The 25810-nt window shown below is 57.4% G+C and overlaps 1 protein-coding gene across 1 annotated transcript in view; it reads right to left on the bottom strand.

Moving 5' to 3' along the window:
• LOC114512336 (calpain-8) overlaps positions 1-25810 on the bottom strand; it is a 41282-nt gene that overhangs the window by 8506 nt on the left and 6966 nt on the right. The window contains exons 3-14 of the mRNA XM_028531245.2: positions 17049-17167; positions 16405-16538; positions 15539-15707; positions 14421-14504; positions 12804-12889; positions 11039-11113; positions 10163-10323; positions 7310-7485; positions 5728-5739; positions 2455-2666; positions 1489-1525; positions 492-560 (exon numbers count right to left, since the gene is read on the bottom strand). Of these exons, the coding sequence (XP_028387046.1) occupies positions 492-560; positions 1489-1525; positions 2455-2666; positions 5728-5739; positions 7310-7485; positions 10163-10323; positions 11039-11113; positions 12804-12889; positions 14421-14504; positions 15539-15707; positions 16405-16538; positions 17049-17167 (1334 nt within the window). The remainder of the gene's footprint in view (positions 1-491; positions 561-1488; positions 1526-2454; positions 2667-5727; positions 5740-7309; positions 7486-10162; positions 10324-11038; positions 11114-12803; positions 12890-14420; positions 14505-15538; positions 15708-16404; positions 16539-17048; positions 17168-25810) is intronic.

The raw sequence follows: 25810 nt of genomic DNA, 5'->3' as shown, positions 1-25810 counted from the left end.
CGGCGGGGAAAGTGACCCCCACTGCCCAGCGCTCCAGGGGAGGAAAGATAAGGTGCATGAAGGATTCGTGTATAAATCCGGGCTTTCATGTATTTTTTTGTTTTTGTTTTTGATGTTCTTAATAAGATGTGCCCCCTCGGCAGCTAAGGCAACGAGGTTTTGTAAATGAGAGGACTGGTTTGAGGCTCCATCTGAAACATAAACTGACGCATTTTGGCGAGGGTCCCTTTAATGGCTGGGCCCAGGAAGTGTGTTCCCACGTCCTAGTTTTTGGCAGAGCGCTCTGATGCCGTCTCTCCTACTCCGTGCTGCGGTCTGGACATGGCCCGGGGCGTCTCTGGGGGTGGGGAGCGACTCTTCCCCTCCTGCTATGGACTGAATGTTTGCATCCCTCAAAATCCACAGGCCGAGGCACAACCCTTGAGTCTCCGCGAGTAAAAAGGGCATTTTTCCGCCCACCACCTGGGAGGCCGTGTCTGCCCTCCACTCACCTTCCCTGCCAGCTTCCCGACCAGGCTGCGGATCTGGCCATCGACTTGATCCCCCTCGCTGGGATGTGGCTAAGAGGCAGGACCGAAAAAAAAAAAAAAGAGGCAGGACAGTTGCAAAGTTAACGTGGGAATCGTACTTGGCCCAGGCCTCCACGGAAACAGGAGCTGACAAACTGGTATGTGTCCAATAAGTCAATATGTCTGCCGCACCCCCAGCCAACCAGAGACTCGGCAGCCGCAGCAGGGCGCCCCACGTGGGCTCTGCAGAGATGCCGCAGTCTGTTTGGGTAGACAGAATGGAGTGGGGAAAGCTGGACCTGTGCCCCACGGAGAGTCCTGCCCCCACCCCTGACCAGTGCCCTGTGTGGCCCCACGACACCACCCTTCACGGGGCAGCTGCATGCCACCCCTTTGCACACAATCTGGAGAAAAGGACCACAAAGTGAGGGCACGAGGGAGGAGTACAGGGAGTGAGGCGGGTGAACCTGCACTTTAGACCCTGTGCATCCTTCCTCCAACGTCTGCTTGAGACACCGCCTCCAGGGAGCCTTCCCGGAGTAGGCTGTCGCCCCAGCACCCCCAGACTGCACACATGAGGGTGTAGAGCCACTTCTGCATGAGCTGCCCATCGCCTTATTCATACGCTTCCATGGTTTGTCCCCTGAAAGCCTAAGAGCTGGGACTGGAGCTCCTGTGGCCACTGCCTTCTCTGTCCTGCATGAACTACTCAAGCACGCCGGAGGGCTCTGGCGGAGGGTCCTGCCGACTGGACGGTGGGGACACCAAGACCCCCCATTTCCAAGGGTGGGAATGTGTCCTAATGCAGCTTCTGTCTCATCTTCACCAAGGAGAGCCAGGGCCTGGGGACTGTGGTGGCCCCGACAAACAGAAAGTCCTCACTATCCGAAGGACCATCCTCAATAGACAAAGGACCCTCGTGAGTCCATGCGAAGCCCCGAATGGCCGCGGGCCACAGTGCCAGAGCCTGGCTGCATACCTCGTGTGGCTTTCCGGCTACCATGTCCCCCATTTCCCTGGAATATGAAGGGAGAGATAAGGCAAACATGAGTCAGGAAAGAGATTGCTCGTGGTGGGGTCCTTCCTTTTAGGAAGTTCTTGTCGGCCCTTCCAGGGGGTTGGCTCCCACCCAAGACCCTCATTATGCACCAAACTGCAAACACGAAGTATTTAACCAGGACCCCTCCCCACCCTGCCCCGAGTTGTGGGGGAGGAGGGGGTTGTTAGTTTGTTTGTTTTCACCAGGGCTGAGAGCTGCTAGGTGCAGTGGGCCCTTGAGGGCATCTAGAATGTTCATCCCAGTGGGCCCCTCTTCTGGAGAATGCTCTCCCTCTTTGCCCCACTTACGACTGTTCTCCTCCCGTGAGAACCCAGCTCTGGGAACCTCTGCTGACTGGCGTCCGGGGAATGAGCCAGAAAAACCCATGTGCACTTGCGTCCGTGTCCCTGGAGTGGGGTGTAGTGTCTGCATGGGTTTGTGATGTGTGTGTGTGTGTGTGTGTGTGTTGTGCAGGCAGGTGGTGTGTATACACACATCTGTGTGTACGTGTGTATGTGTGTGTGTGTGTGTGTGTGTAAGGGGCGGAGGTGGTGCTCTGTAGATCCTACTCCATGGGCCTCACACACCCACCTTGCTTGGAGGAAAGCCTCTAACCAGGCTGTTCCTGGTGTCTCTTCTCTCTAACCTTGAACTTTTATAAAAAAGAAAACTCCCCAGTGTCCTATAGACCGAAGAGAGGGGCAGGAGGGGGACACCCACTGAGGACTCTCGGGACCTGTGGTTTTGACACGTTTCTCTTGGGAAGCATCAGCTGGGAGCCAGGGGTGGGTGGGTCACCCGCAGTGGCGGGGCCACGCCCCTCTGCTGCCCCAGGCACCCAGAATCCCCACCACCACCACCACCACTGCCACCACCGCTGCCCCCATGGAGGGAAAGGACACGCACAGGGCCCTGGCGCCCTTCTCCGAGAACACCCTCAGGCAGAAGTCGCCGTCCTGGAAGGGCTCGAAGGTGGACGGCACCACCAGGTACTCCCCCGGCGGCAGCCGGGCCCGGGCGGAGACCTCCCGCAGGTTGACGTAGGTGCTGGACCGGGCCGAGGGCTGGCGGCCCAGGAAGAAGCGCTGGCCCAGGTGCACATCCGTGTGCCTCTCCAGCTGCGGAGAGAGCAACGCTCAGCGTCAGTCCCGCTCAAACCCGGGACACCGCGGCCGAAAAGCCCGGTTTATTTCTCCAACTTCGGGACGGGTGACTTTTTCAACCCTGAGCGAAGAACCGGGAGGCCTTGATTCCCTTGTGAACTCACCGGCTGCTGATCAAGTGCATTTTGAGCGCCTTCTGGTGCCAGACCCTGTTTCCCTCACTGACCTTGACTAATGACCTTGGCGAGACCCTTACTTACCCTCTTCCTGGTTAAATGAAGGGTCCAACGCCAGGATCCCCAGGGTGCACTCTGCTTCCCTCTGGGCATTTGTCTTCACGAATCCCCCACTCACCGAACCCAACACCCTGCCCCTGTGCTGCACCTGGGGTGTGGCGCTGAGCGCCCCAGTACCGGCCTGGGGCTGGAGAAGTGAGTTTAAATCCCGGCCCTCCAGCCAAAGTGGCCGCAAGGGTTCGCCCGTGGGGGGAAAGGGCTCTGCAAGGTGAGCAGGGGGGCGGGCATGCTGGGAGGGCAAGGAGGCAGGCGGGGGAGGCGCAGCCAGCCCCTCTCCGAGGGGAGCAGGGAGGCTCCCCAGGACCTGTCTGTTTGCCAGAGGGAGAGGGAGCCTGCCATGTTCGACACGGGCTAATTAGTGACTGCGCGCTGCAGACACACAGGTGCCGGTGCTGCGGTTGCTGTGATTAAGCCTCCCGCAGCTCCATATCTTTATGGCTCATCTCCATCAAGATGCCTGGGACACGGGCGGGTGCTGATAAGCTGCGAGGGCTGTGCCATCCGTGCGACCCGGAGCCAGGACGCCCACCCTGAGTAGACAAGGGTCTATTCAAAATCACCAGACCCTCTTCGGGTCCCTGGGCCGCTAAGCAGGGGAGAAGGCAGGGCCACCTGCTTCCCTGCCCTGGTCGGGACGCCACGGGGGTGCCCAGCCAGCCCCTGCCGACCTGTGTACAAGGGCGGCCACAGCTCCGGGGAGTCCCCTGAGATTGTTTACACTTGGCAGGAGAATGCTGGGGGTGGCCAGCGAGGCCATGGCCAAGGTCCAGGTGCCACAGAGCTAAATGCCATTCTTGCTATCCCCGAGGACAGCAAGGGGAGGAAACAGGGGACCAATGGGAGGAGGTGTCAGTGGAGCTGAAGCGGGGAAGCGAGCTGGAATTTGGGCTGGGCTGGGAGCGGGGCACACTGGGTTCCAGCAGGAAGCCAGACAGAGGACAGACAGAGGAGCCCGGCTCGGGAGGCCCGAGCGGGAACCGGGGGACACAGAAGGGATAGCTGGGTCCCCTCTGACCTTCCAGGAGTGTCTTCCCCCGGCATGGCTCTACTAAGGCTGATGGGATGGGGGTCGAGCAGGGAGGTTCTCCAAATGTGAGCCAGGGTCAGCGTGAGCATCCCTGGGGACTGGTTAGAAATGCAGCTTCCCAGGCCTGCTGCGGAGCTGCAGAATCGGGGACTCGGGGTGGGGGGAGCAATAAGCTGGGCTTTAACAAGCCCCCCAGAGGGGTCGGAGGCAGTGGTTAGAGAGCTGTCAACTCAAGACCCCGGCACTGGGTGAGCTCGGGTTCTGCAGTGACACACTGAGGGCACAGGGAGGCGCCGTCAGGGCAGGTTTCACCGTGGGTACACATGACCTCTGTCACACAAATGGGGTGTTTCTGGTGGGAGCCCCCATGGCCAGACCCAACTCGGGTGTGGACTCAATGATGTTCGAGCACAGAAGACAGGTGCTCTCTTGGCCACTCATACACCTTTGCCCGTCACCTCCATAGCCAACAACACGCATCCGTGGGCCATGGGCAGGTAGACCAGAAGTCTGCAGCCTTGCTACAGGGCATGGGCCGGAGTGTAGGAACCGGGATGTCACTGCCACATGCTCCAAACCTGGCCGAGTTGGGGCATCCGGGAGAGCAGAGGTAAGGGTGCGTGTAGCAGGGCAAGCACACCACCACCTAATTACTGCACCTGTGCCAGCTGCCCGCCCCGCCCCCCCCCCCGCCAGACAGTGGCTCTAATCTCAGTCACATGCTGGACACACCCTGGAGACTCTGACACACAGTAAGCCCTCGTTTAATGTCATTGACGGGTTCTTAGAAACCTCGACTTGAGGCAAAATGATGTCTAACAGAACCGATGTTACCCTAGGCTCACTGACAGAAACCAGAGTGAGGGTCCTGAGGCACACTTCCGGCCACAAAAATACCACCGAGCTTCTAAATAAGGGCCCAAGCCCCTTCTAACATTAAACATTGAAGTGGACGTGGCTATGCATTTCAGAAAGAGGAATCAACGCAAGCAAGGCAATTACTTGCCGCTCCGCTTACCCCAGGTCAAGGTCCCCGGCAGCTGGAGCCTCTCCACGGAGCTCAGGGTGCAGGGCGGGACCCCCCAGGTGCACTCACTCCTGCACCCACCCCCGCTCAGACTGGGACCACCTGAGAAAGCCCCCAGGTGTCCCGCACGCAGCCCAGAGAGGCTCCCTGGGCCAGAACACCCTGGGGGCTGAGTTGTGCCACTTGCCATCGGACCATGCCGGTCCCCTCCCTGGGAGTGCTGCCCAGGCTCCTCCCTTCTTCTGGATGAGGCAGAGGGGAGAGCTGGGTGACGCCTGGGATGGCGACAGGGAGCCCCAGATGTAAGGATCGCAATGATGACATGGCTCCCTAGCCTGGGGGGTTAAATCACTGACGAGGCGCAGGGAGAGCCAGGAGCCAAAAAGATACAGTGGGAGCTTCCTCTTCTTACCGGAGATCAGGACATTTATTCTGTGGGCTGGATAAGGAGGATTCTGACCTGTACTCTGGTCATCTGGTCAAAATCGGGCCAGCGGGCACACGGGGGGCAAAGGTTGCTACTGTCCCCTTCCACAGGGGCATGGCAGGTGGGACTCAGAACCGTCTTCACCGGCTCTCGGGGTCCCCAGCTCACCGAGCCTCCGTGTTTGAGGGGGGAAGCAGCTGCCACCCAAGGAAGCACATGCTGCTGTATGCCCTTTGCGAAAACAGCCACACTACGTAGGTCTCACCAAAGGAAGGACACCTCAGTCAGCCCTCACGTACCTCTGGGGGGACCTGCGGGGCAGAGGAGAACAGCGGGTCACCTGCGAGCACCGAGGTCCTCCCTCTCCACGCCTCTGCACCCCTCCCCACGTCTCGCAGACGCACGGTGAGATCCTGGCCCCCCGGGGAATAGGTCAGTGCTACAGTGAGAGACTGGTCAGCGTTTCTGAAACTGAAACATCATTGATGAAGTTCGAGGCCGTCTGTAGACTGAGACCTAGAAATCTGAACAATAAAAAAGGTTCTGCTCTTTTCTTTCTTTTCCAGATGTGTGATCCACACAGGTGCCCAGCCTAGCAATCCCACCTGCCCTGTAGTAGTTCCCCGTGAGTCTACACTGTGAGCCCCTTGGTGGCAGGAACCGTGAGCTATGTCCCCACATCTCAGCTCCCTGTGCAGCACCTGGCACATAGTAGGTGCTCAGGGAAGCATGCCGATGCACTAGGCACACAGCAAGGGCCTTCCTTCCCAGCTTTCTACTCCCAGAAGCAAAGACTCTGGTCTGGGGTTATTTACATTCTAGGCAGGGAGGGAAGCGCCAAGCGGGCATAGAGCTGAGGTTATTTATTTGAAGTTATTTTCTCCTGACATCAAGCAGGAAGCATTTTCCAAAGTAAAATGCACACACACACACACACACACACACACACCCTAAACTCGAAAGCCCTAAGTTCTGAAGTAAGAGGGAGAAAGGGGCCAGAGGTGGTATGAGCTGGAAACTGCCCTTTTCCCCACTGGTTTCTTATTACGATGCTTCTCTTTCTATAAATGATTGCAGTAATTTATACCAGGAAGTCAGGCCTCCAGCCAGCTCTGGGTCTTCCTGGTTAGAACTGAACTTTTCCCAGGAGATTCATTCTTACCAAGATCGTTTTAAAACAACCACGGGGAACCCCTCCAGAATGTGTTACGAGGCGTCTCTGCCCGCATGAAACACTGGGTTCTGTTGGTTCCCAACCGGGCCTGTTCAGAGCCCGAGCTCCGGCCGCAGCGCGGCTGTGAGGCCATGAACTCCGCCGCGGGCAGGTGGTCACCACAGCCAGAGACCGGAGGCAGCTGCGGCCCCCAGTCCAGGGACACCGGAACCCAAACTGGCCAAGTCACAGCCTCCCTCCCTTCCGTTTGTATGCCCGGTGGGTTCCGACAAGAGTCATGAGGTCGTCCAGGGAGGAAGGGGCGTCTGTCGTTGGCGCCTATGCCCAGCCTCCCCCTGTTCTCTGATGCCCCTCAAGATTCTCTGTGTCACCTTGAATGCCTTGTGCCCCACGTTCTGGCTCCTGTCCCTTGAGAAACCTATACTTGGAAAGCATCCAATAAGCATGTTGACACGGAGCCCCCAATGACAGGTGAAGTTGAATGAACACCATGTCTCCATGGGAACAGCAGAGATTGAGCCACAGGAGTGAATCTCTAACTGTGGAATTCAGGCCTCAGTAAGGACACTGGCAGAGGCAGCTGGGTGAGCAAGGAGAATGCCGGCTACAAGCATGCAGGCAATAGGAACATGTGCTCTAATTACTGGGCACAGTATTCCGACCTGAGACGCCAAGCGCAATAAAGGCCGGCGCCGGCTCGGGGGTACCTTGTAGACAGCATAGCCGATGCTCAGCAGGCCCTGCCCCATCCTCTTCTGCCGCCTGCGGTTCTTCTGCATCAGGCCCAGCAGCACGGTGCAGCCGGGCTCGCCCGTGCCTTCCTCCTGGTGCTCATCCGCCTCGTCCAAACGGATTTTGAACTGGGGATTGGTCCAGTAAGTGGCTAGAAGTCACCGGGAGGTGGTGGTTCCCCCCGTGGGGGGTGGGGACAGGAAGAACAAAAGAAAAGGGAAGAACCTTGATCACCCCAAAGAAAGCGCACCTCCGGCCCAACTCCACCTGGGGAGCAGTCTCATAAAGCCAGTTCCCTTTCTGAGGTTCGTGAGGCATTTTCTCCCGTCTCCCTGCCCCACCCACAAACCCACCGATGCGTCCCACAGTATTTGGAAGCTTAGCACACTTCTGTTTGACCAACTGGGAGCCCAGGAGTGCCTGTCTGAGAACATTCATGGTCCCCCACAGTCCCAGGCTATATGGGAACCCCCTCTCCCCCAAAGAAGTCACTTCCAGGTCTTCCTGGAGAATTGACGCACATCACCTTGGTCTGTGAAGACAGACCCACCTTCTAGAGGGAGGGAGCTCTCTAGGCAACCAGTGTGTCCCAGGGAAGGGGTGGCCCCTGCAGACAGGCTAGAAAGACAGCCACCCCCGTCCCCTGGCAGCTGCCGTCCCACGGCCCTGTGCTCTCTCAGAGGGGCCCCGGCCTCACGTCACAGCCCGAAGCTGCCCTGATTGCTGGCCCCTGGCCCCTGGCCCAGGGACCGGCCTTGACGGCTGCAGTGTGGCAGCCCAGTGATGTGACACACTCTCCTCCAGAGGAAGTCCCTCAATAATGCATGAGAAACAGTAATTGGCAATTAAGAAATATGCCTGTCACTGCCTATGGAGACCTAAAAACACAGCTTTGCTTCCAACAGGACTTCTGAAAATGATCTCTCGACACAGTGACAACCAGCCACGGCACAGAGAGGTTAAACGGGGCAACCGAAGGCACACAGCAGCGCTCTGACGGTCCAGCGGCAGTCAAGTGGCAGAGCAGAACCAAGGGAGACAGCCTGAGGGGCACCTCCACACTGGGGCCTCCCCGATTTCAATAAGGATGCGTCCTGGGGACAGACGGGGATGGACAGAGGGGACGCTCTCTCTCCCAGCCTCCCAATAAGGGTCCCCCCGGATGATGAAATAACAAGGCATTCACAGACGACCACGAGCCACGGGTGATTATTTTTTTTTCTTAACAATCCGATTCCTTATTCAGTTCCACCGCCCCAGAATCGCCACTCCCCGATGCTTTTATTTCAGATTTCAGAGCCAAGGATGGTCCAGTTCCAGGGGAGACAGAGACCACGGTGTCATCTTCCATCTTCCAACCTCACAGTGTCACCAGAGGGCAGCCACTGGCGGCTAGCTGGCAGGACAGATGGCGCGGTGATCTGGCACGTTCCAGTACCTGAGGCACCCCCTGCCGATCCGGGGCCCCCAAATGATCCGTGCAGATTTCCCACGCTCTTTCTAAGAGCTTGCTAATGGCGAGCATATTTTAATTTCTCCCACATGCAACATGAGGGCGATCGCTACATTTTTTTGTTTACGCTCCCGCAGAACTGGAGGGTGAGAATGAGCCATGAAAAGGATACCTGCCGTCGCTGGGACACTCCCTGATTACAGAGCGTTTCACGCGGTGGGCGTCGCCACTCCGTTTGGAGGATTAGGGAACTGAAGCTCGGGAAAGGGACCCTGGGAAAAGGGACCCTGCCAGGGTCCCGCGGCTGGCGAGCTGACTGACGGCGGCAGAAGAGGACCTGGCCACCTTCCCATCTGCTCAGCATCATCTCTGCCACCCCGGGGGGCAGCTCTGGGTTGGACGGGGGATGGAGGGGAGAGCCTGCCTCGTGCGGGATTTTATAACGATGCTGCTTCCACAGCAGCGAGCACGGGCTGGCAGCGAACGCCATGTGAGCAGGAAGCAGCTGGCCGTGCCCGTGAACACAGCCCACATCAACCACCAGGTCGCCACAGACTGGGAGGGGACACGGGCCGGGGGAGGTGGACAGTGGAGGAAGCGGGTTTTGCCTTCCTTCCTTCATTCTCCTTAGAGACGTGGGGTCGACTTTTTCGGATTTCCTCCTCGGGGGCTGCCTCGGCCGACTCGACCTAGGAGGAGCCTGCACAGGTGTGGGTTAGGGGTCTCCTGCGAACAGGGAGCTTCCCACCTTTGTAGTGAGACGAGGGTTAGTGCAGAAGCAATGACTTTGCACCAGGCCATCCCCACCAGGGACAGAGCTCCAGCAGCTCCCAGGAGAGTGGGGAGGGGCCACCTGTAGGCCCTGGGTGTGGCCACCTGCGACCCGCAAGACCAGGCCCCTCCACCTGGGACTCAGGTGCAAACACAAAGAAAGGGCTGCTGCAATGGGTGTGTCACTTGAAATGGCAGAGGACACCCTGTGTTCCTCTGGCCACGGCACTAGCCCCTCTGCCCCAGAGCTCACTGGGATGGGTGCCGGCCACCTGGGCCCAGGGGGAGTGGACAGAGGCCTTAGCGCAAGGTGCCAGGACACAGTTAGTATGGAGAAGCACATGCTTGGGGGACAGGGAGCAGGCGGGTGGAGCAGGGACAGTCTGAACACACAGAAGCTGGAGAAGAGCATCACCTGCGACGGGGCCTCAGGTGAACGCTGCAGAGGCACCGCCCCCACCCGCACTGCCCCAGCCTCCAAGCCCCGGGGTGAGTGGGGCTCCGAGGGGTCCCCAGAAGCCCGAGGACAGAGTGCAAAGGCGCTGCCCGAAGATGAGCGTGTGAAGACCCCCAGCTCGGCGGACAGGCCGGCCGGCCGCCTCACCTGGGTAGTTCTGGCAGCCACCGGCGGTGGAGCCCCGTGTCCAGCGGCCGTTGAACAGGACCAGGTTCCACTTGTGAACCTCCTCGCTGCTCAGGGAGTCCGGGGACAGGTTGCAGATCTCCAGGCGAGAGAACTGCCTCAGGAAATCCGAAAAAGACATCCTGGGGGCGGAGGGAGCGGAGGGCTCTGCGTCAAGAGAGCAGGGCTGGGAGGGTGAGGGAGGGCGGGCCTGCGGGGCACGGGGAGCAGGCCCCGGGCCAGTGCACTGGGCTTCGCTACAGCCCCGCCCCCAGGACAAATCCCCAGGGGCCCCTATCCAGGGTCAGATCTGCATAGCCAAGCAAAGAGAATGAGCCGGAAGCTGGAAGAGACCCCAGGAGGAGATTCGAACACAGCCCCTTGCCTCCAGGGCGGGGGCCCTGTCTAAGCCTGTAAAGGGGGTTCCTCCAATTTCATTCTGACTGGCGTCCAGCAGAGAGAGGCCTCTAAGCCATGTCACAGTCGTCACAGGGTGTCCTTATGGCCCCACTTAGCCCACCCGCAAAGGAAGTCACCCTCTGTAGATGGTGAGCTGCGTCTCAGATCAAAGATGTGCAGGGATTGCTCTTATTTTGTGGGAAAGCTGCGGAAGGTGGGGAAGATGGGTGAGAGCTAACCCACGGTGCGGGCCCGGATCTCGTGCTGCCGATGCTCTGGGCATCCTGGGGGGGGGGGGGGGGGGGGGTGGAACCACACAGGGGCAAAGGGGAGGAGAATGGGAGCCCCCTGGCGGGGCACCGCTCCGGGGTCCGGAACACCCAGAGATGCGCTGCCCCGCGTGCGGGCAGGGAGTGAGCCGCGGCTGTGGGCCAGCTCTCGGGCACACGACGCACTCACCAAAACTCCCCGTCCTCGGCCTTCTTGTCCAGCTCCTCCTTCTGCCTGGGGTCTATGTAACTCCACTCTGGGGCGCTGGGGGGAAAATTAAATGCATTTTTTACATGTTTAAACGAAGCAGAGGCCACTCCTGAAGGGCTTGTTGCAATGCAAACTGTTCACTGCAGCTACATGTCCCCCGAAAGGCCGGAGGTGGAATTTAAAAAAAAAAAAAAGGCCTGGAGAAAAGGCAGGACAGACAGTGTGGGGAGGGGACACAGGCTGGGGACAGGAACATGGTGGCCACTAGCAGGGTGACCCCAGGCCTGTGGCAGGAACATGGTGCTGTGGTCTTGCCCGAATTTCACTCTCTGGACAAGGTTTACGTTTCTCATTAGGAAGCCCAGGCCCCCGAGCACAGACACGGGGACACGGAGAGAGGGGACCTGGGAATGCCTGTCACAGAAGGCACGGCCACCCACACTGACCAGCGAGTCTCACTCAGGCTTGTCTGTGGGTCTGGCGGCCCCTGGGCCCAGGGCCACGGCCCACTCCCTGAGCCTGCACGAAGGACAGCCAGGCCCGGTTGTGTGGCAATTTCCCTGGACAGGCCGCCTGCTGATGGCCTTTCCGTGGCAATGCCCTCAACTCTGTTCAAATGCCATCTCCAGCTCCCTGGCCGTCACCCGAAACGTGCAGGTGATGTCTGAATAACAGAGCGGCGTCAAGATCCATCTTTTAAAAACATCTCTTTCCTGGATGCTTTCATTTGGCAGAATCGGGGGGGGGGGGGGGGGTTGGGGTTTTGATCAGTCTCAGGCGGCCGCATGAACACCCTCTAATACGGGAGGTCGATGCTGGGCCCCACAGACTCACGTCCCTTCACGGAATTATGACGGGTTTGAGCCGTTAACGACGTGCGACTACACGTAACAAAACTCCCTTCAGAGCCCTGCCAGCATCACAGTTTTAAGGGCCACGCGTGGGGCACAGGCACGGTTTTAGGATACATTGGGAGGGGCTATTATTATGGCCATTCCCATTTCTAGTGGCTCTTCGTCCATGACACTGGTGAATTCTATTTCCTTTCCCCGTGACAACCTGCCACCCCCGTGCCAGCAGTGGTGACAAGGAGGAAATCGTCCCATGTGTCCAACACCCTCAGTGACCTTGATTCCGGGGTGCAGCAGTCCTGGGGCACCACGGGAGGCCTTGGGGTGCAGTCCCCACCTTGCACGAACCTCCTCTCCCCAGCGGAGAGGCCTGCCCAGGAGGAGCCTCTCTGGTCACTCACGACTTGGCTGGGAAAGATCAGTGTTGGCATTGGTCACTGCCCGCTGTGGCCGGTTGGCTCCCAGGACAGAGTTCCACTTTCTAAGTGGCCATTTCCTGTTGGCACCGAGGGGGCTGGCCTTTGTCAGACAGACCAGGGCTGGCGGAGCGGAAAGGATCCAACTGTGACGGATCGATCCCACCTTAGGACTGCCGCGGTGTGGCGGGCCGAGAACAGACAGACCGGGCAGCCCAGGGCCCGGTCCGAGAGAGCTGCCAAAAACTTGCAAATGCCAAGCAGAGACCTGGAGTCCAAGGCTCCGGCTAACTGGGTTTTGTTTTGCTTGTTCCAGGCCTGGAACCACGAACCGCCCTTTTCTGAACAGGCCGTGCGGTTTGAGGGCAGGAAGTGTGGCCGAACTCACCCTACCGTCCCTGTCCTCGGGACCACGTGTCTGCGGGACGCCCTCCCACCCACGGAGGCCCGCGCTGGGGGGCAGAGGACAGCACCTACTTGTCACTCCAGGCTCCCGTCCACTCCACTTCGCCCCACGGGTTCCTGAGTCTGACCAGCTTCTCCGGGCGGCCACGGAAATCCACCTGCGAGGCGCGCACACAGGTTCACGCCTGCTCCCCGGATTCACGGGCCATTTGTCAGATGTCCCCAAGTGGCCACACTTTTATTTGCTTTTTAAATGTGTTGCTAGGCCTTGGCCAACTGCTCTATTGGCCACAATTTGGTTGGGTGAACAGTGAATTCAACACAAAAACAAGTTTAGATCTGCTTTGAGGTAGGCTCACATTTGATAGCAGACTCGGGTGTTAATATATCAGACCTAATGATGATCAATGCCTTCCCAGAAAATACTAATAGCACCGCAGTTAGCATTCATGGAGCATTAACTACAGGCTAGGCGTGGTGCTAAGTATTTCAAAGACATATTCCCAGGGCCCTGGTTGGGTAGCTCAGTTGGTTAGAGCATTGTCTAGATATGCCTAAGGCTGCAGGTTCGATCCCCAGTCAGGGCACATACAAGAATCAGCCAATGAATGCATATATGAATGGGACAACAAATAGATGGTTTTTCTCTCTCTCCTTCTCTCCCTTCCCCTCTCTCTAAAATAATACATTAAAATGCGTTATTTCCTCATTTAAATCTCCAGACAATCCTGTGAGCTGGGTCTGTCATTATCTTTACGTTATTGCTCAAAAATCTGAGTCTCAGAGAGGTTAAGTGACCCATGATTAGTTAGTGACGGGAGGTAAACAGAGGGCAGGCACCCAGGTAGTGTGTCTCCAAAGCCCACGCTCTCGAATCCACATGCACCGCCCTCTCCTACTCGCCACTCAACAGTCCCTGTGAGCCCCCCAGAAATGCCATGACTGGTGGGGTCTTCAGTGTCTCGCTTCCCTTTTTGTTATTTTCCGTCCTGGTCCAATGTTGGCACGTCCTCATCTTTGGGAATTGACTTGATTAAAGAACGTGTTCATGAAACACAAGCACATGGAATGAATACCTCTACCACTTTAATAAATAACAAGACCCGAGACACCCACTCATTTCCCTTTCTGCCTTGGCCACTGGGAAACCCAAAGCAAAATTAATGTCTCAGTTGTTGCATACAGTAAATGAAAATAATGAAAGTTATTTAGTATGTAAATAATATAGTAATGGAAGTCACCGCCCACACTCTCTCTCCCCTTGGGCTGGAGGGTGCGGGGTGCCTGCATTCCGTCCGTCCCCTTAGCACGCCCCACCCTGATGGGGGAGGTACCTTTTCTCTTTGGAGAACCTATGGGATTCCACTGTTTGACCTGTGAAATGAGAATCTGACTGACAATGTCTACACCTTTCTTCCAGAGCCTTCCTCCTCCTCCTGGCCACGCCCCGGAGGAGACCCTGCATTTGAGGCCACACTGCCCACATCTGAATGGGTGGGGGTCAGGAGGGCCCTAGAACCAAGCAAGAGCTGACCGCACAGGTGTGGTGTCCGGGGCTCAGTGCAGCCCGAGAGAGAGTTTCCCCAGAGTTTCCTTGGGGGTGAGCCCCGCTCTTGGGGTTGCCCTAGACTTGTGCTCACATCACGGCTGATTGCCCTTGCACACCCCTCCCCCTCCGCCCGACTTTACCTCCTCGGCTCCGGTGACAGAGTACGCATGACCCTTGACCAGCTTCCGGCTGGTGAGAGCTTCTGTTTCGGCCGCGCTGGAGACCTGGGTTGAGAATACAGTTCGCTCAGGGTGGCGGCCCCTGACCTTGTTGGGGCCGGTCCTAAAACGCCTCCCGAGGACACAGCACACAGTCCCGGGGGCCTCTGCGTGGGGCTGGAGGTGCAGGGACGGCCGTGAGCTGCAGGTGCGCACAGGGAGCCTCCCCAGCCAGCCCCTCCACCATCAGGCCTGCAGACCCAGGTGGGGCACTGCGTGCTTGCCAGGCCCGGAGCATGACTGCCAGGCTTTCAAATGTCACGGGGCACTGGGGAGTCATTTATTTATCCTCCGAGAGGGACCTCATGCTGCCTGAAGAAGACGGGTTCTCCATGACGACTGCCCAGGACAAGTTCTGGTCCTCCCCCGCGCCCCCTCGGTCCTCGTTTGGGGACAGAGTTCCCCCAGCATCTTTCCTGCTTCAGGGCCTGCCCCTCCCCCACACCCCCAGTCGCTCCCCCACCAAACACACACGTCTCCCGCTAGGATCTTCATAGAGACACCGCATTCGCATGCCGGAGGTCCCCAGGGAAGGGCAGGAGAGAAAGAGCCAGCGACAAAAGGCCACAGGCCTGATGGTGTCCAGGCTCTGGCATCCACGCCACCATGGGACTCCCCTCCGCCGACCCCCTGGTCGGCCCCTGGGCACAGTGCATGGCCCCTAGTTTCAGAACCTTGTGCTTCTGCAGAGTCCATATCTGTTTTCCAAAATCCCAAAACTGCTTCGTAAGAAGGCACAGTGCAGGTCGGGCCAGGATGCAGGGATCAAGGCTATGTTCTTCAGGAGATTTCCACAGAACCAAGGGGCTCTGTCCGGAGAGCTTGGGGCTCCTCCCACGAGGCCAACCCCCGTTCCTACCCACTGATTAGATATTCACCGGCTCCCACGTACTAGGGACCAATATATCCCTGGACTTGCCCATTGAGCCCCAGGCTCTGCTCTGGCCCAGCACCTCCCGGGGCCTTGCCCCTCACCCCCGTCTGGTCCCCACCCCCCCCCGACCACACAAGGGAGGGCAGCAGAGAAGCCGTTGGCTTACATCGATGGAGCAGGCCAGCAGAGAGCCCCTGCGGAGCGCCTTCCGGACGATCTGGTACAGGCTGGCCGGCGGCTTCTTCAGGTCGAAGAACTCAGAGATGCCCCCTGTGAAATCCTCAAACCCCTCCACGGTGGACCCCCCGGCGAGAGCCTCGTAAGAGCCGTTGAGCCTGTTGCAAAAGAGAAAAAAGGCGCCACCCACAGCCGTTAGCTACCCCAGGGAGGGGACCTCGTGGGTTGGGGCAGGGACCATGCTAGGACACGGTGTCGTCTGGAAGGTAAAAGAGGAGCCTTGGCCCATGTTGCCGCGGCCCCAGCCACACGTGGCCGACCCAGCACTTTGCCAGGAATGAATCTCGGACCACCTCCCACCAGGCCACCCACTGCTAGGAAAAGCTAAATGCAACCTTTCCAGAGCTGACCCTGACTTCTTGGGTCTCTGAGTGTTGGGTGGGGCATGAATAGGAATGAGGGGGGCCTTCCCTCAAGACTGAGAGGCACCCCGTGGGACCTGCTATAGGAGCACGTGCTAGGGAAAGGGTGCCAGCACGAAGCTCATTGGAAGAACCCCAAAGAAGGCTCTGACCACTGACCGCTGAGTGCCAGTGAGAAGCACCAGGATGCTCGGACAGAGGGCCAGCAGACTCTGGCTCGGCCCCGTTCACCCACTCCCGTGGGACGGAGCTGCGCTCTCATCGGCTCCCAGGCCGATTTTCTGTTTCTCTAGTTACTGAGGGACACAGCACACGGGGTCCGGGTGCTGGGAGGGTCTTGGGCATGACACCCCGAGTTTGGGAGGCGGGGGTGGGTGAGGTCCCCTGAGAAAACAGTGGGGCTCCCAGCCCCTGGCCGCCCCGACCCGCTTACTTGGCATAGGCCTTCTCCAGCAGGGCGCTCCAGAACTCGCTGCCTTCTTCCGAGTGCAGGAAGAGCAGCTGCCCGTCCTTGGTGGGCAGCCGGTCATCCACCACCACGTCCACCCACTCGCCGTACTGCCAGAACTGCGGAGGGCAGACACAGAGTGGCGCGAGGGGCTAAGCTGGCGGGTGGGGTGCATCTCTCCAGCGGGCCCCAGGAGGAGCCTCCGAGGGGATCAGTGTTCGAGCCCCAGGCCGTCAGTGAATTCCAAGCTCCTCAAGAGCAGGATTTGGGTCCTACTTATCCGCGCACAGAGGAGACACCGAAGCAATCAGGAAGCGTCGAGTCCAGCGTCCAGCTGGGGTTGTGGGTAGGAAAACCGGCCCGGCACCACGCAGTGGTGACAGGGTGTGACTCGGGCCCCCATCTCCTGACACTCACTCCCAAGCACTTTTCTCGGGGCCCTGAGGCCTGGGGTTGGCGGCAGGGGGTGGATGTGTGGGTGATCGGACGGACACATGAAAGCAGCGGTTCTCGAACCCCAGTGTGCTCCAAAACTACCTGAAGGGACCGTTAAATCATAGGCCATTGCAGCCCCCCCCACCACCAGAGCTTCTGATTCAGTAGATTTCGGGGGGCCTGGGGCACGGTACCTGGAAATGAAAGATTCCTGCGTAGCTCTGCTGGAAGTTCTGGTCCCTGGGCACCACCCGGTAAAGCAGCTCCTCGTTCAAGGTCAAGGAGGCGATGGCCGCCAGAAGCCAGCAGTCTCCTGCCCCGGGTCATAGGGAGGGTCACACGCTGGTCAGGCCAGGCCCGCAGGGTCCCTGCTTTCTGCGACCCTGACACCACTCCCATCTAAGTCACAGAGTCAGACTCTCACTTCCTCCCCCGTCTCAAGGTCACGGGCAGGAGCCAGCTCCTGCTGCCTCACTGGAGGTCATGTACTCGGACAGAACTGTCTCAGGTCCTCCCCCTCACAACCCCCTGTACGCTGACCACATCACAGCTCCAAAGTGCTCCCCCAGTGGGGGAAAGTGGAAAGAAAAACAAATCGTATCAGTCTTTTTGGTTCCTAATTAGCAACTCCAATAAAACATTGGGTTGGGGGAACATGGAATCCACCTGCCAGCCCAGGATGTGTGGCGGTGAGCCTGTGCGTGTGCGTGTGCGTGTGCGTGCGTGTTCCTGGCCCCGCGTGATGTTCAATGACAGAAAGCTGGCTCTCTGTGTCTGTTTACAGGACTGCCATTTGGGGTACAGAGGGCACCCGGCAGCCTCATCGCTTAGCCCAGTCTGGAGAGGCCAATTAGCAGACATCAGCATACTGGGAGGCGGGAGGAGTAAAAATCAAGAGGTTGAAAATTCTAAGGTTTGCCCCTGACTGTGTGTCTCAGTTGGCTGGAGCGTCATCCTGCAAGCCAAAAGGTCGTGGGTTCGATTCCTGGTCAGGGCACATGCCCAGGTTGTGGGTTCAGTTCTCGGTCAGAGTGCGTCCAGGAGGCAACTGATCGATGTTTCTCTCCCTCTCTCTCTCCCTCCCTTCCCCTCTCTCGAAAATCAATAAGCACATCCCTGAGCGAGGATTAAAAAAAAAAATCTAGGGTTAAATAATGGTCACTTCAGAGATCCAAGTAAATGCAGAAGAAAACAGAATCCCCTTTTCTGTTGCAAGGTGGGGCCTCCCAGGCCGGTGCCACTGAGTGGGGCTTCCGTGGGAGGCGTCCTCGCCCCTCCTGGTGTGGACCCAGACACCCCTCTCTCACCCTCACATCCCACGACGGGCCTATCGCCCCGGAACTGATGTCGGCGATTCTCACCCCCACTTCCACCCGATTCTACACCGCCGCTGGGGCCCCGGTGTCCGCAGGAGTGCCGCTCACTGCACTTCCCCTCACCGGCCTGACAGCGGCCGCCTCCCAGCCCCCAGCAGAGCTCTCCCTCCGGGAGTCTGGGGCTTCGGGAGCAAGTTCCTCCCGCCCACTCTGTCCAAGTGGCTCCAACATCCCACCCACGTGTCTCCGCTGTCACGGTTTCCTATAAAATCATGTGACTCTTTCAACCGATCTTCAGGTGGAAGCCCCTCCCACCTTTTGGAGACGCTCGGCGGACTTGTCTAGCTCCCTATTTTCCTTGGGCGCCGTGGCCAGCGAGCTGCGTACCTGGCCCAGGCTGTGAACACGGAGGTTGAGGGCAGGCAGCAAGTGAATTGTGGCCGGAACCCCGCCTGGGAGGGTCTGTCACCTGCCCAGAACGGCTCCATCACCGTGTCATCTTGGAGAGCCCTTGGCCCTCTCTGCCCTTCTCTCAACGAAGAGGTTCACGATTTGGCCACAAAATAATTCTGTTCCCCAAACAAACTTATACACATTCTTTCTTTCTCTCTCCCTCTCTCTCTCTCTCTCTCTCATACACACACAGTCCAGATGGCAACCCCCTCCCCACCCCCTCTCCCCCAGGCCCCACCTCACTGACAAACGCCACCCTCCCGATGACCGCAGCTCCCAGGTGAGACCAGACCTGGCAGCTGGGACAGGTGGGGTTGTACAGGCAGTCACAGGTGTTGCTGCTTCTCACGAAAGAAGACTCGAGGGATGGCAGTGTGCCATTAAAATGCAACTTCCAAGGAGGAAATGAAACAGCAGAACGCCCTCCTCTCCTCCGGCCTTCCTCCCAGGAGCACCCGGATCGCGCCGCACCGCGCCGCGCCTGTGCTCGGCACCTCCCACTCTGCCGCAGGAAAACGAACAGGGGGCGGCGAAGACCCTTCACGGCCTGACTCCGCCCACCGCTCCAGCCTTTCTCCCACTACGCTCCTTCCGCAAAGCCGACCCCAGCCAAACCCGGGCACGCACGAGGCACGCCCTGGCCTCTTCCACTCGCCCCCTTGTTCCCTCCGCTGGCGGACGCCAGCTGCTCAAGCCCCCCGCTGCTCCACGAAGCCTTCCTGGTGCCTCCCCTCACTGCTCTCCAGCTACGAGTCTCCTCTTCTTTGTGTTTCCTGAAGACCTTAGCTTTGCTTCTCTGCGCACCAACCACAAACAGCCTCAGTTCATGATCGTCCCCCAGATTGGACTCCAAACTCTGTTTACGCATCAGATGCTTGGCAGAGCTTTGCTGACCCTGTCCCTGACCTGCCGGGTGCCCCAGACGCTCCCTTCTCCAGGCCCCCAGCTCCTGCCTGAACCTTGGGCACAGCAGCCTCTCTCCCCACCTCCTCCCCGACCTCTTCCTGCAGGCAAAGCTGTGGGTCCTGTCATCCCGGCATCCTCAGCCCCTGGCTGCCCCGTACACAGTAGGGGCTCCGTGAATGTCTGATGAGTGAAAACAAATAAGCAACCGATCCGATGCACCAGCAGGCCCCATGCTGTTCCCGTGCAGGCTCCCAGCAGCGCCTGCCACATGTTTGCACCTGCATCTCGCTGCTGAGCAGGGAAGTGGAAGCCAGCCAGGGTATGCATGAACCTGACAGATTCCACCCCTGCCATCATCCGGGGCCTTTGTCTCCAGGGCTCTGGGCAGAGGGAGGTGACAAGGCAAGAAAGGCAGAGTCACAGGCCCCTGGGGAGGGGACAGGGCCACTTCTGGGTAACCGTCCCTGAGCAGGCGGCCCCCCACAGAGATCAGAGCAGCACCCAGCCCTCCTGACCGTGCGCAGCCTGCCTCTCTCCTGGCCAGGGCGCTCTTGCTCTCAGCCTGCGCTGCCTCCGACAGCCCACGGGGAACACGCCTCACACGTTACAATTCAAGGCACGCACGCCGAATGTCCCTCCGCTGCTGATATCAAATAGAGCTGCCCGGCTGGAAGAGAGTTTAATTTTCTCTTCATCTGCCTCCGTCCTGACATGTCACAGGGCCCACCTGGCTCTCGCTGCGAGCGCCGAGCGCCAAGGAGATGCGGCGGGGACGCGGGCCTTGGATGCCTGCCCGTGGCTGTATGAGGTGCAAATGGATTGTCGTGACAAATATGCTTTTTCCAAGGAACGTGTCCAAATGAGTGTGTTCCCCTTCAAAGAGTCCTCTTGGGAAAATAAACATTTATTCTGGTGCTTAAACTATTTCAGGAGCTTGTTTTGGGGGACCTGCCTTGAAGCCTGTGGCATATTACTTGGGTTCTTCTCAGTGGGGACAGAGCTCTGATCTGGAGGCCTAGTTTTAATTTTCAAAAGCAGCCAAGAGCACCCTGGCCGGTGTGGCTCAGTGGGTGGAGCATCATCCCGTGTACCAGAAGGTCAGGAGTTCAATGTCCAACTAGGGCACATGCCTGGGTTGCAGGTTCAATCCCCGGTTGGGACACAAATGAGAGGCAATCAATCAATATTTCTTTCTCTCATCCGTGTGTGTGTGTGTGTGTCTCTCTCTCTCTTCCTCTCTCTGTAAAGTCTATAAACATATATTTTTTAAAAGCAGCCAAGAGGCCTTTGGATCCAAGTTGAGTGGTAAATAAGGTGGGCGAAAAAGCTGGGAAATAATCTTGATGGACAAGTCCCCTCCGCAGTCCCCTCCAGTGTGGGCTGGTCATGGGTTAGAGGCGTGGTCCACCGGGCAGCTAAGGGCGGGGGTGGGGTCTGCTGGGTCACTGACCTCATGGGAAGTTGGGAAACCACCTGAGCTTTGTCCTCCCTCCTCCTTATTTAGGTTATATATGCAATGGGTTTACTATTTGTTGAAACAATAAACTGATATATGTTTTATTCCACTCCAACAGCCATCTCCTGGAACCCCCTCCACCGCACCAGGAGGCTCAGGGCTCCCCAAAAACAGAGACACACCCCAGCCACCACAATGAAGTCATCGCTCTGTCCTGCCAGCGAAAGTGTTAGGTCAACCAAGAAATAATAACCCCAAGGCAGGCTTTGCTGCAGAAAGAAATCTCCGAATTCAAAAATCCCCTTCCTGCATTGCAGCCCAGCTGGGAGGTCAGAATGCCGGGTGTTACTGCAGGCCGAGGGGAACGCGGAGGTGCCTGCAGGCTCCAGAGAGAAGGAGCGAGCCGGGAAGGGAAGAGAAAACTCCGAAGGCCACGGTTCGGGCATCGAAGGTGGGAAGAGGACCTCGGGAAAAGGGATGAGGTCTCTGAACATTCTCGTGATTCCGCCTCGAACGCCGAGCGAGAATCGGAGGAGGCCACGTGCTTCCGTCGCGTGACTCTTCCAGGGAAAGCACAGGCCCCTCGGAACATCAGCCGGCGGCTCACGGCGTATTCTGAGACTCGGAACGAAGCTGCAGTGATTCCGTAAGCATAGTGACAGCTAAGGAAAAATCGTTTTCATACTCTTCTGTATCATTTTTCAAAGACATGTACTAACAAAACTACTCTAGACACTGCTGCCCTGGCTGGTGTCGCTGAGTGTCGGCCTGCAAGCCCAAAGGTCTCAGGTTCGATTCCCAGTCAGGGAACATTGCCTGGCTTTCAGGCCAGGTCCCCAGCGGGGGGCATGCGAGAGGCAACCAATCAATGCTTCTCTGGCACATTGGTGTTTCTCTCCCTCTCTTTCTCCTGCCCTTCCCCTCTCTCTAACATGTAAATAAAATCTTAAATAAAAAATTAAAATTAAAGGGAAAGAAATGTCTGAGCATCTTGAGCCTCTGTTTTACTTCCAGCGGCCGCCGTGTGACACCAGCTGTGTCCTCGGGGGATGAGGCTTCTGTGTTGCTGCCTGCAGCCTGGTGCTTCCTGCGGCGAGTGCGGCTGAACTTGGCCCTGCTGACACCCCGTCCGCACCTCCCCATGCCCTGGGGGCCCTTGGGGCCAAAGTCCACAATTCCTGCCCAGCACCCGGGTCCTCGGGACCCCTTCCCACTCAGACCCGCGCCCCCGCTCCCTCTGCACTCCGGCCCGCACACTCCCTTGCACATCCTCCCCAGGGCCCCGCCCGTTCTCGCTGAAGGGACCTTCGCTCATATTCTTGGCGCTGCCTGGAACCTTCCTCTCTCCCCGTTTGCCCAGAGAGGAGAGACAGGGCGCGTCTGTTCAAAGAAGGCGCGGAACCAATAATTGTAAAATGAATGAATGAGCTGTGGAAAATTCCTCCTGGTTCTGACAAATCAGCCTGTCCGAGGAGCCGCGTGTCCCTTTCGTCACATAAGCACCCCCCCACACACACACATGCCATCCCTGAAGCCGCCACGTGCTGCCCACCTCCCGGTATTTGTGAACAAAGGCTCTAGCACGCATTACCACGGGGAGAGCTCCCTCATTTTGGTGGCTGCCTTAGAGCCAGCCACCGTTCCGGAGGGATCCCAGAGCCCATCGGCCCCAGCGTTTTGTCAGCGGGGGGTGGGGTGTTGGGGTCACCCTAGGAGGAGTGTTCCCAATAGAGTTTCAAAGATTAGTCCCGTGTCTTTTTAATTCAAATTGTAAGAGAAAATGTATTTCGAAAGTTACAGAGGTAGAGGTAGAGGTAGGGGTAGAGGTAGAGGTAGGGACAGGGGTAGGGATAGGGGTGAAGGTGGAGGTAGGGGTAGGGATAGGGGTAGGGGTGGAGGTGGAGGTAGGGGTAGAGGTAAGGGTAGAGGTAGGGGTAGGGGTGGAGGTGGAGGTAGGGGTAGAGGTAGGGGTAGGGGTGGAGGTGGAGGTGGAGGTAGGGGTAGAGGTAGGGGTAGGGGTGGAGGTGGAGGTGGAGGTAGGGGTAGAGGTAGGGGTAGGGATAAGGGGTAGGGGTAGGAGTGGAGGTGGAAGTGGAGGTAAGGGTAGGGGTAGGGGTAGGGGCAGGGATATGGATAGGGGTAGGGTGGAGGTAGGGGTAAAAGTAGGGGTGGAGGTAGGGGTGAAGGTAGGGTAGCAGAAGTGAGCCAGCCGGGCCGTGTAGGTTCAGGAAACAAGTGGCAGAAGCCGAAGAAGGGCCCTTGAGCTCAGCAGAGAGAAAGGCAGAGGGGGTGCACCTGGGGGAAGGAGAAGGGGGGAGGAGAAGACACAGGGGTGCTCCCGAGAGGGAGAGCGTCCCTAGCCCCAAATCTCACGGGTACTTTCTGAGCAACGGCGGTGTGACCCCTGAGGCAGCCATAATTTATCTCCTCCAAATCACCCCTGTGAGCTGCACTGTATGTAATAAAACGCACTAAATAATCCGCTTTGGTGGTTCCCCACGGACCGGCTCACACCGCCGCTTCCCGGTTCCCACGGTTACCCAGAAGCTGCCCCTGGACCTAACAGCACAGAGGGGCCGCTGAGCCTGAAGGCCCTTGAACACCGTGTGGCATCCGGCTGAGGGCGGCTCTTGGCTGGTCCTCTTCTGAATCAGGGACCACCTTGCTTCCCCCGCTACGTTATCCGCAGGGAGAAAATGGGCAAAAAAACTGCACAGCTGAGGGAACTGATTCAAATGACTTCCAAGCTCCTCCCAGTGGCCCATGAGGCCACCCAGGCCTATTCTGACCCAATTTCAGCCACTGCTGAAGGGACAAGGACTTGGGCATGAAACTGCTTCTGGACGTCCTGCTATTCCCCCTCAGTGTTAAAACAGACCTTTATTTTTCTTTTATCTTTCCCCGAGGATACGTTCTATTGATATCAAGAGAGATAGGAAGAGAGAGAAAGAGGCCAATCAGTCGCCTCCCCTATGTGCCCCAACCAGGGATCGAACCCGCAACCTAGGCACGCGCCCTGACCAGGAATCAAACCCGGGATGATGCTCCAAGCAACTGAGGCACCCCACCAGGACCAGACCATGAATGCTACGTAGAGGGGAAATATTTTTAGTAGATTGTGAAAATGGAATTGGTCCCCTAGAGAGGAAAAAACATGGGTAAGTAAATACATTTGGGCCTCACGTGAAAACCCCTCAGAACCAGTTTCAAGGAAGGGGTGTGCTGGCCAAGTTTAGAGTCCTAATGCCCTTTGGACGCAAAAATAAGACACGATCCAACGGAGAAAGAAATGTGGAGACGAGGGCTGAGCTTCATCGTTTGCTCTGGCCAAGGCTGAAATCCACCTGGTGAGGTACAACGCAGTCCCTCTCTGTTTGGGCTGGGGCCGGCTGTCAAATGTCCCCTCCAAAAACGACTAGAAATGGTCTGGCGTTCCCAAACCGGAGCTGGAGTCCTGAGGCTTCCCAACGAACCATGCAGGTCCTTCGAGGGCATCAGACATTAAACACGGGATGATGGAGGGCCCACGGCAAGGTGAGGATGCCCTCTCGGCCTCAAACATGTTAAAAGGCAAGGTCACAAACTCAGATATAAAAATGCCCGGGAGCCCGGTGGGGTGTGGTGGACAGAAAACCAGGTGTCGCTGGGCTGGAAACATGCCCTCCTTGCAGAGCCCAAGGTCAAAGAGATGTGAAAGGAGGCAGAAAAGCAAAACTCAGGCAGAGGGGACCCTGGCCAGGTTGGCGGGCAGGCAGCCACAGAGAACGCAGTTTCAACCAGCAGGCAGTGCAGGTGTGGCTGGGCTTCATAAAAATAAAAATAATAATAATAATATCGAGCACACAATTTCTCCAAAGACCCTGGCAGAAGGAGCCTAACATTCCTGTGTGTGGGGCCTTTGGCAGTACAGTGAGGTCATGACCGGATCTCAGAATAATGTTTCTAAATGCATAAAATAACAAATAGGCCTATAAAAAGTATATTGAGATAGTTATCAAAATATGTTTTGAAAAATATAGTAAGATTTGTGTGCCTTTATTAGTGTCATATAGAAGATTTGGAGTAGAGCCTGATCAACAACATAATGATGAGGTTGTGGTCAGTGGGCGTGGCATTCTGAGATATTTGCAACAAGGGCGGTGTGATAGGAAAGTAATCTGTGATTTCTATTACTGTGCTGTGTGACCTGCACTCATGTCAAAAGGAAATTCGTTAGTGAGAGGTTAATCTTGGCCAGGGAGCTCAGTTGGGTAGAGCATCATCCCAATGCACCAAAGTTGCAGGTTCAATCCCCAGTGAGAGCACATAAAAGAATCAACCAGCCCTGGCTGGAGTAGCTCAGTGGATTGAGCACGGGCTGCGAACCTTAGCATCACAGGTTCGATTCCCAGTCAGGGCACATGCCTAGACTGCCAGGTCCCCAGTGGGGGCTACATGAGAGGCAACCACACGCTGATGTTTGTCTCCCTCTCCTTCTCCCTCCCTTCCCATCTCTAAAAATAAATAAATAAAATATTTGTTAAAAAAGAATCAACCAGTAAATGCTTAAATAAGTGGAACAAGTCAATGTTTGCCTCTCTCTGTCTCTCTCTCTCTCTCTAAAAATCAATAAATAAAAATAAATTAGTGAGGGGTAGTGTAACAAAAGATGTAACAATAGAACTCTTTCATGCTCTTCTTGAAACAGTGCTCATAACCCACTGGCTCAAATTCATACTAAAGTGCAAATGATTGTCTTGGGCCCTTTCTTCATAGTAGACAGGACAGTGATGATAGTGGGATCAAACTGGAGGGCACTGAGCACTAAGAATAAAGATAAAGGGAA

This window comes from Phyllostomus discolor, chromosome 15 (assembly GCF_004126475.2).
Source record: "Phyllostomus discolor isolate MPI-MPIP mPhyDis1 chromosome 15, mPhyDis1.pri.v3, whole genome shotgun sequence".
Lineage (NCBI taxonomy): Eukaryota > Metazoa > Chordata > Mammalia > Chiroptera > Phyllostomidae > Phyllostomus > Phyllostomus discolor.
The sequence above is the reverse complement of the archived record's forward strand: the minus strand, read 5'-3'. Positions and strand labels throughout refer to the sequence as shown.